The sequence below is a fragment of the Pelobates fuscus genome, chromosome 5 (genome assembly GCF_036172605.1).
Source record: "Pelobates fuscus isolate aPelFus1 chromosome 5, aPelFus1.pri, whole genome shotgun sequence".
NCBI classification, from domain to species: Eukaryota; Metazoa; Chordata; class Amphibia; order Anura; family Pelobatidae; genus Pelobates; species Pelobates fuscus.
In genome coordinates, this window is record NC_086321.1 from 293,636,451 (window position 1) to 293,647,242 (window position 10,792).

At 38.6% G+C, this 10,792-nt stretch overlaps 1 protein-coding gene across 1 annotated transcript in view; it reads right to left on the reverse strand.

Annotated features, from left to right (window-relative positions):
* Window positions 1–10,339, reverse strand: part of SLC5A5 (solute carrier family 5 member 5) — a 37,852-nt gene extending 27,513 nt beyond the window's left edge. Inside the window, exons 1-6 of the mRNA XM_063455457.1 lie at window positions 10,281–10,339; window positions 6,390–6,757; window positions 6,017–6,082; window positions 5,886–5,937; window positions 5,736–5,803; window positions 1,675–1,829 (exon numbers count right to left, since the gene is read on the reverse strand). Coding sequence (XP_063311527.1) covers window positions 1,675–1,829; window positions 5,736–5,803; window positions 5,886–5,937; window positions 6,017–6,082; window positions 6,390–6,752 — 704 coding nt within the window. The 5' untranslated portion in view covers window positions 6,753–6,757; window positions 10,281–10,339. The remainder of the gene's footprint in view (window positions 1–1,674; window positions 1,830–5,735; window positions 5,804–5,885; window positions 5,938–6,016; window positions 6,083–6,389; window positions 6,758–10,280) is intronic.
* Between the last annotated feature and the right edge of the window lie 453 nt (window positions 10,340–10,792).

Here is a 10,792-nt window from a genome sequence, read left to right on the forward strand (position 1 = left end):
TACAGTGGCTACCTCTAGACCTGAGACTGCAGGAGAGATAGAAGGGGTACGTGTCTCCTCAGGTGGATTACTAGCACGAGACAAAAGTGCCTGTAGTGCCAAAGCCATCTGATCCATCCTATGTTCCATGGCGTCAAACCTGGGATCCGAAGAACCAAGCTGACTGTTTGTACCTGCAGGATCCATTGGCCCTGTCGTAATGTCAGGATCGGGACAGGGATCCAACACGCAGAGTACAAAGAGTGGAAAGGTACGTATACCGGGCCTTAGAATGGCCGGACTAACGTACCGAGAGTAAAGAATAGTCAGAGACAAGCCGAGGTCGAGGGAACGAGAAGACAGATAAGCGAGAGACAAGCCGGGTCAAGGGATAACAGAGAAACAGGGTAGTACAACGAGCCGAGTCAAAACCAAAAGAGCAAACTAGAATACCAGAGCACTGAGTGACTAGACAAGCTAGAACCACGACAGGGCAATGAGCTGAAGTAAGGAGTAAGCTTAAATACCCTGGTTCTGGATGGAAATCACGCCTCTGAAAAGTACCGATTGGATATCGGACACTTGAGTGACAGATAGCTCGTGCTAGCGTCATGACGTCACGTATTGAGCGTCCTGCTAGAAAAGGACGTGGATTCCTCGCGGCCGGTGTTTAAGTGACTGGATGAACCGCGAGGAACGGAGAGGACAGCTCGCCTGGACGGATACACCACCAAGTCTCTACCTCCCTTAGAGGTAGAGGCCTCAGGTACCCTGACACTCACAAGATCTTGTATGATTTAGGCTTGTAAGGTGCCTCCCCTGATGGTATGTACCTGTGTAATTGTTTTTATTTTGTGGTCTCTGAGGAAGTCCCATACTCTGTTAAAGGGACGAAACGCGTAGGACCGACTGCTGTATTCATTTATTTGCTTTTATTATCTTATTAAAAGCTGTTTTTTTCAACATCCACCCGGAGTCCTGTATTTGAGTGGAGTAATCCAGGGGAAGTTTCCCAAGCCCCCCATACCATCAGGGGAGGCACCTTACAAGCCTGAATCATACAAGATCTTGTGAGTGCATTATAATTTGCGCAGATTGTTATTTCATAATAGTATTACACAATATTATTTTTGTATATTCCATCTAGATACCAGCCGTTTCCCTCTTTGTGTGTGTGTATATATATATATATATATATATATATATATATATATATATATGCTGTTTCATGCATGGTCATCTTAATTTCTATTGTGAGTGGAGTTGACAGAGAACCAGAAGGAATCCGCATGTGATTCTATAGTCACACATAACATAGCTGCAGATTAACAAGGCCAGTAATGGAGGTTTCCTGATGACCCTAATTGGTCATCGGGCCCATGATCTTTGTAGCCTATCAGATATTTGCCTGTTTGCACAATAGCCAGTCAAGGACTGATGTGGTTATCAATAGTAGAGATGTACCGCACTCACCAAATAACCCAGGTGCTCTGAAGCCAGACCTGAGCAGGCCTCCCTTCTAAAATATGCAGAATAAATAATGGTTCAGGCACTCCGGCATAACAAAAAAGCTTTACTGGGGCAAAAGCAGCAACGTTTTGACCCTACTTGGTCTTTATCAAGCTATCAGACTTGTAGTCCAGTAGACCTCTAAATATCACTGCTATTTTGTTAATAGTAGGACTTTTTACGTACTCCCCAAAGTTAATCCGTGAATGGTTCCCTGCAATGTCCATAACCTCAGACACTCCACCAACAAGTATGGTACAGCGGATAGCAACAGCAAAGAATCCTGAGATCATTACTAGCACCTGAAAGACATCTGTCCAGATCACAGCTTTCATTCCACCCTAAAAAAGAACATATGAAACAATGTGAGACAACTTTGATCTTCAAGTAGTATTCTTGTCATTTAGAGGTCATTCTTCGCAGTAGAACATTTCAGTGATTGTGGAGCAGTTTTATTTGTCCAGGTGCAAACATTCATGAAGAAGCAATATTTTCTCACAGGCTATGGTGTAAGAATGGTTAAATTAACACTCTAAGCACCATAACTACTACAACATTTTCTATTGGATATGGTGCTAGAAGTGTCTTGGTGCACCCCCCTAGTGTAAGAAGTTCAACTGTAACAATTTGACTTCTTACCTTGGGTTCACTGAGCACCCCCCTCTGCCTTTTCACCTCAGCAGGAAGTTCCTGTTAGGAGCTTCCATTGCCTCTCCTGATTGCTTTCATCCAATTAACTGCACATCTGGGCTTAACTCAGAGCTATGAGATTCTAACTAGAGAGGAGACAGGAAGCAGTACAAAAGTGTGGCCCAGGGGATTCCTGGCACCATAACTACAATCACACACTGTAATGTTTGTGGTGCATGAAGTGTTCCTTTAATCCCTTAAGGACGGCGGACGTTCTATGCCGTCCTTTTTCGGGTGGTCCTAAATGCCGGTGGGTGGCATAGAACCTCCCCGCCGTCCAGGGCACATACCGGGTCCCTGCCGATATATATATAAATGTGTAAAATAAAAATAATCAATAAATAAATTGAAAAAAATAAATACATTGAAAAAAATTATATATTATTTTTAATTTGTTCTAACTGTATTCTGATATTAATATACATGTATATTAAATTCAAAATAAATTTAAAATGATGTTATAAATACATATATGTATCTATCTATCTATACATATATATATATATATATATATATATATATATATACATTTAAATTCTACAAGTATATTTATATAATATTTTTACATAATTAAGTAATTTTATTAATTACAATCTGAGGGACCTGCCCGACAACCCAGGCAGAAAGTCCAGAGAATTTGGCTTGCAAGCCCTATATTTAACCCTGTAACTTTCCAGGACACCATAAAACCTGTAGATTGGTGGTACTGTTTTACTTGGGAGACTTCGCTAAACACATATTAGTGTTTAAAAACAGTAAAACATATCACAACGATGATATTGTCAGTAAAAATGCAGTTTTTTGCGTTTTTCCACACACAAACTGTACTTTCACTGACGATATAATTGTTGTCGTTTTACTATTTTTAAATACTTATATTTGTGTTCAGCAAAGTCTCCCGAGTATAACAGTAAACAGGTTTTATGTTTTTTTCAAAAGTTACTGAGTCAAATATAAGGCTTGAATTTCCTTTTTTTCACATTGAAGTTTGCCAGATTTGTTATGTTGCCTTGACACTGTATGGTAGCCCAGGAATAAGTATTACCCCCATGATGGCATACCATTTGCAAAATACCAACAGATATGGTATTGCAAATGGGTTATGTCCAGTCTTTTTTAGTAGCTACTTAGTAACAAACACTGGCCAAAATGAGCGTTCAATTAAGTTTTTTGCATTTTTCACACACAACAAATATGAATTCTATCTTTGGCCAGTGTTTGTGACTAAATGGCTTCTAAAAACGACTGGACATACCCCATTTGTAATACCTTGGGTTGTCTACTTTTGCAAATGGTATGCCATCATGGGGGTAGTTTTAATTCCTGGGCTAACATAGGCTCTCAAAGGCAACATAACCAGTCTGGCACATTTCAATATGTATAAACTGAAAATTTTAATGTGCTATATTTGACCCTGTAACTCTCCAAAACACCATAAAACCTTTACATTGGGGTACTGTTTTACTCGTGGAACATCGCTGAATACAAATATGTTTACTTTATTGCAGTAACAGCTAACAGTATTGTGACATTCACAGTTAAAATGCAATGCAGAACTAAAAAAATAACAACATTTCTTAATTTCTTATTTTTTTAAAAATATTTTATTCATATTAAATTATGTTTAATATACAAATATTGGATGTGACTTGAAAGCCCTGTTTCTCCTGAACAAAATGATATATGATACGTGTGGGTGCACATAATATGAAAAATATGAATTACGCCTGAACAGACATTTGCGCAAATTCAAGGTTTAGTTTACGTTTTGTTTTGATCACAACTTGTACAACTGCCTCAGTCCTTATGGGGTTAAATGAGTAGATCCAGCTACTGTTACTACAATAAGAACTTGTTTAATAGAGCTTCAGGTTGTGCAACCATGGTTTGAAAGGAAACCACATTAACAGATGGAAAAAAGGAGAACAGCTAGTGGCCAAAGACAACCAGCGTAGGTGTGTGTCAGGGTAATCCTAAAGGGAACAATTGGAGTCACAACTCCCTTAAGTTGTGGATCTTGGGATATCAGAGGCCAAAACCTACCTAGAATCCATTTAGTCTGATCCCATCCAGAATCAAATGTGGCTATACAACGGATGGGTTCTTGTTTGGTTGGTGCCTCCTTATCTTTTAAAAGGTCCATTCTATCACTCAATAATTCCCTCTGGAACGCATACTTGAGGCAACGATTGGGGTATCCCAATGTTGAAAGAAAGTGATTAATGCTCTCTTCCTTATAAGGGATTGATTACAAGTTTTATGTACCAACTATTATGGCAAAGTATTTCAAAACACCTATATTCATATCGGGGTTTCAACTCTGCCTTGCATTTGATTTGTTACTAAAATATCGAGGTTTTAAATTACACAATCCATTAGGTGTTATATACAATTTTCCGGTTTTGGCGCGAACACGTTTTACACGCCCACCTAACTTTCGCCGGCTCGATGCATATATAAAAGAGCCAGGTAAAGGATGGACCTCTGTTTTGCCTCTGACAAAGGCGCATTTAGAAGTGCCGAAACACGCGTTAGGCAGTTTAGGATAGGGGTTGCAGCCTGAGATATGATTTAGACAGCGGTAATCTTTAGAATAGTTAGCAACATTGGGGTTTATGAGTCCTCTCCTTTGGGGGAATTCAATTTATTTTACTTTATTTATTTTTTTGTTTCAGTTAAAGTGGCTATGTTGGCTACACCTGCCAGCTTTGATTAGCTTCCTGTATTAGCAGGGATTACTGCTGCAAGTGTTACACTGTCTTGTTGCACTATAGACTTTGTATCCATATTGTTTGCCACTTTATGTACTAGTATCCCCATTGTTAGGAGTTTTAATAGTGACTCACTGGATTGCTCCTTCCCCTTCCCCTCCTTCCTCTGTATTTGGAAGGTTTCATTAGGAGGTTCCTTTGACCTATGTGGGTATTATATATACACCTTCCTTATCCTTTATTCCCATGTCCTGTTCTTAGCCTTACAAGGCTGCTTACTTCCATGGTATATTCTAGGGCATGGTTAGTGAGCTACATGCTGTATTTATACCTTCATCACTAGGTGGTTTTAGTGGCTTGCATTATATATACCTGCCATCCACACCCAGAGTTACAGTGTCTGCACCCCCTATTTCCATTTTTATTTTATTATTTTGTTTTGTTTGTATTTGCATTTTAATATTAATTCTTAATATCATTAAAGGTTAAGTTTTAGCATTACTCTAAGGTTGGGGTTTCCTACTTTGGTTGACCATGTGGAGGGAGGAGGAGTGTCCTCTTCTCTCCTTAGGTCTTCCTTTTTGTTCTCACATTAACAGATGAACAAATCTTACTTATTCTAAGAAGTAAGCTTTGTTTATGGGACCGTTGTTCAGCAGAGTTTTTTTTTTGCCTGAGTTACCTTCGTTGATATGATATATATGTGGAATTATTATCATTTACCACATCAAAATTATATATTCATCAGAGAATTGTCCTGCTTAATTGAGGTAAACAACTATGCACCACTGAGTGTAAATTCTATTCCTTAGTGACTATTTACATGTTTGCTAAAGAGACACTTACCACAGTAGTGTAGAATGTGCAGATTGCTCCAGTAGAAAACAGAGATGACCAAATGTCCAACCCAGTAACTGTATAGAGAAAAGAAGTGAAACTTGGACTTGTCCTTGGTCACAATGTATATGCACCACATAGAAAAAAAATTATAATAACCTTGGTTGAGTATTAATGCTGGAGCATAGATCACAATCCCAGTGTAAAACATCTGTTGAGACAAAGCATAGACAATTTAGTTATTTTGTTCTACCTGTTCACTACTTTTTCAATTTGATAAGGATACTTACTGTCCCTAAAAGGAATTGTATAGTGCCATAGAGTCGTACACTTCTGGTGAATCTTAATTCCAAATACTGTGAATAGAGAGATAGCAAGTTCAGATAATATAAAACACACATGAAAATCACAGGACAGAGAAAACAAATGTTAATCACATACTTAAAGTGGTTATGGTTCCATTAGTGCTCAGGCACCCCCGTTGTAAGGAGTCAAACCATTTTAGAACAGTTTGACTCCTTACCTAGGGTCAGCCAGTCACAACTTGACACTAGGGCACCATAACTACTGCAGCTTGCTGATGTTTTCCTTTAATAGGACATTTCTCAAACTTTACAGAGATTAAACATGGTAACATAATAAATGACCACTCAATTGACCTACCTGGTAGGTGCTGGTTATCCCTAGTCTGTAGAATATTGGCATGAAGATATAGGCAGTAAGGAGGCTATTAAAGGTTTGGCCAATGCACATCTGAATAAACTTAGTACCATATCTATAAGCCTCGGCTGGTACCCCCAGAACCTGCACAGCAGACATAAAACTGGCAGACAGAGACAAGCCTACAGGCACCGCTGACATTTTCCTGCCACCTGTAAAAAAATCATCCGATGTCTTCTGTCCCCCATGAGAAAATGCATAGAACATCCCAATGCCTGTGGATCCAAGGAGCATTATAGCAAAGACCCCATAATCCCACGGTGAGAAGGTCAGTCTTTCTGGCACATATGGTGTGTATGTCTCCATTACCCCTGAAATGAGCACAAAACAATAATAGTAAACTTCTATGGTTCTATCTCAAATACAGGCAACTGTGACAATCTGGCTATTTTGGACTACAAGCAACTCACTGAATCATGGGAGAGATATAAATCAAATTGAACTAAAAATAATATACTTATGAAACTAAATGTATCCTAATGTAGCCATTTTATGTGCCATATTCAATTCTTTTTTTTCTTAAGTTCACACTAAGGATATGATTAGTCCACAATGATCATTCTTGGTCATAGCTGTCATACCTGCAGATTCCAAGGCTTTTCAAGCCGCTCCAGACTGGTCTCTAATGCCAGTGTGTGTCTATTTATTCTCGAGCGCGAATGATGTTGTGCATGTCTTGAATTGAACGATCCACTGTCCTCGCATCTTCTGGCACTCTCCTAGGATGTGGCCCAATAGTAGTAAAATATCCACTGTTTAAATCCCAATCGCCCTTTTATGGCTCTCGGTTAGCCCAATAGTGTGTTTGTAACTATTCAAACTCTCTCAAACTGACTTGACTTCTTATACGATTATTCTGTTCTCTGTACTCCTGATATTTAGCTTGTCTGTCTACCGTTTACTTTGTTTTCTCCAACCCTTGACCTTGCCAATTTCTCTGACCATTCTTATGTTAAAGGGACACTATAGTCACCTGAACAACTTTAGCTTAATGAAGCAGTTTTGGTGTATAGAACATGCCCCTGCAGCCTCACTGCTCAATCCTCTGCCATTTAGGAGTTAAATCCCTTTGTTTATGAACCCTAGTCACACCTCCCTGCATGTGACTTGCACAGCCTTCCATAAACACTTCCTGTAAAGAGAGCCCTATTTAGGCTTTCTTTATTGCAAGTTCTGTTTAATTAAGATTTTCTTATCCCCTGCTATGTTAATAGCTTGCTAGACCCTGTAAGAGCCTCCTGTATGTGATTAAAGTTCAATTTAGAGATTGAGATACAATTATTTAAGGTAAATAACATCTGTTTGAAAGTGAAACCAGATTTTTTTTTCATGCAGGCTCTGTCAGTCATAGCCAGGGGAGGTGTGGCTAGGGCTGCATAAACAGAAACAAAGTGATTTAACTCCTAAATGACAGTGAATTGAGCAGTGAAATTGCAGGGGAATGATCTATACACTAAAACTGCTTTATTTAGCTAAAGTAATTTAGGAACTATAATGTTCCTTTAAACCAGGCCACTCTATGATCTGGTAATATGGATTATAGAACTCTCTGTTGTGAAATCGGATCACTGTGCTTGGGGCTAATTCTATATCGTGACAATAGCTTTCCTAAAACAGTGGGTTGCAGAAGTATTCACTCCCATGGATGTTTCCATATATGGTAATGTTAAAACCGGGGAATAGATTTTTGGGCAGTGTTGTCTTTGCCTTAAGACCAATAATGTCATTATTCACCTTTTCAGACCAAAGAGCCTTTCCACATGTTTACGGTGTCTTCCACATGCCTGTTTATTGATATGGGGGCTTCTCATCAATGGGTGTCTTCATTCCACATGAAAGTAAGCCCAGATTTGGTGATGCCAGTTATAAATATCCCATGGACCATTTTTCATCTCTGCTGTTGATCTTTCCAGCTCTTTCTAAGTTAACACTCGTCTCTTGGTTGGTTCTCTAACTAAAGTTACATTTGTAATGTAGTCTTGCCATATTTTATTAATAGTTTTAATTATATCCAACTAATTTTGACAGCTCCTTGATATTCATTATGTTGTTAACTAGCATACTTTGAGATTGCGTGACTCTTTAACAGATTACAGGTACAGACCCCATTTAACTAATTCAGTGACTTCTGAATGCAACAATTTTTTTTCTTTAATTCACTTTGTGTAATTGACCTCAATATTTGGTGAAAATATTCCATTCACTCTGGCAAATATGCTGCTTAATCTCTGAGTTCAAAAAGTCTTTAGCGCAGCACTTTCTTAATGCGGATAGAGTGTTGATCCCTGCTTTGAAAACAGATTTCCACCCCCAGTCTGGACCAATGAATAGCAAAAATGGAAGATACGAGGTACATAGATGACTGCGAGCCTTTATGCAAGGGAACAGAAAGTGCATGAAATGTGGCTTCCTTGGCTGGATTTTATGGAGCACCTGGGGGAGGGCAGAGGATAGGCAGACAGTTTAAGGTCTTGATGGGGTTAAGAAAAAGGGAGGACTCTGCATCTCAGTCCTTTTAATTGTCGAATCAAAGCCATCTTTTTTTCTACCTGTTCTCTATGTTCTTTCTTTCTACATCCCCTCTTTTTCTCCTCCCTTTTTCTTTCCCTAGCCTCTTTTGGCTCATATGGGAAAGCGGTTCTCCCCTAGGCTCACTGGTATGTAAGTCCTTATTAACCTGGGGTCCACTAATACTATGCTTGAATATGTGGCTTTTTTTTTTTTATTTGTACTATTTAAATGTCACTAAATAAAGAGTGTCAAAAGAAAAATCACTGTGTCATAATACAAAATAGCATTTTCAAAAAGAGTTGTAACACAAACGCTTAAAGTAAAAATGATTTAACAAATGATCTATGACGTGTACATTTTAAACCCTAATATTCAAAAAGCCAACAAGTATAACAGTGATCATTATTATCAATTCAATATTTAATTGCTTAGTGAGATATTAATTTTGTACTCAATGCCCCCACCTCCCTGCCCTTCTCTAACATGATTGGCCCATCTTGGGAACAACTCTCTAAGCAGGCCACAGCTTTCCTATAAGACTGTCGTGCTGGCTTTTTTGTCAGCATATCAGCATCACAACTCAGTGGCATCAATTACTCCATTACTTATTTCCCTAGCAGGGCACAAGGTGGGCTTAATGGGGCAATAAGCACATCAGGTGCATCGCCTATAAGAGGGTTCTTCTTCTTCCGCCTTGAGACTCAGTCTTTGGTTTAGAAGCTATTCTAATGTCTACATCAAACATGTATTGATTTGTTTAAAAATATCTAAAAGTCTATACAATTACTAGCAATTGTTCTAGAGGAAATGTTATGCTTTTTCATATGAATTTAATACGTTGTGTGTACTGACAGGTAATTTTAATTTCAGGTTGTCATGTCGCAAAATATGGAATTGTCCACGAGGATGAAAATTTATAAAAGGTATTGTAAGTATGTTGGATATGGCAATGGTATAGCTCAATTTGTTGTGCATGATTTTTTTATTGTTTGCTTTTATATTGTTGCAAATTCATAGGACACACTCCCAGTATATGTTATATTGTGCTACACTGGAAAATACCTGTGGCCAGGCAACATAACAGATGCCAAGAAGGTAGTGTGGAATCAGATTAAGATAGGACGTTAATAATTGTAATATAAATATTTAGCCTTTTCAAAGTGCATTTTTCTTAAACAGTAAAGCATCAGCATTGAAAGTGTTAAATTACATAAGAGGCTTATTCTTTGCTGCCACACAGAGTGTGAGTTTGTAAATGGAGTACAGCATGGAAGTTCAACAGTATACACAACATTTAGAAAAGTTTTAAGTTGCAAGGCTCACCTGTATCTGGGAGCAGCAGAGATGTGCTGGAGAAGTGCTGGTTCTTGCACGTTAGAAGAGAAAAAGGGAGGTGGCAGGTGCTTTAAAGAATGAATGGGGAGGAGGGAGGGGGGTTAAAGGAGGAGTTTGGGGCATCTCACTGCAATCCTGGGCAGCCCAGCTATCTTTCATTGTAATTTTGGGTGTACTAGTTATCTCTCAAAGCAATCCTGTGCAGCCTAGCTATGTTAAACTATAACTATGTGTAAGATAGCTTTCACAGAGTAAAAATATGACAGCATTCTTTTTCAGGACGCAGATTAAGAACAAGTTGTACCATGAGCTGGACAATTAGCTCTCAATGCAGATGTATGCTTTTTAATTTGTGGGGTAATAGCTTCTTGTTCCAAGGAAATATCTGGCTGCCATTCTGGGATCAGGAAGACATTTTTTCCTAATTTGTTGCAAAATTGGAAAGCACTTCAAACTGTATTGTTTGTCTTCTTTTGGATCAACAGCAAAAACAAATGTGA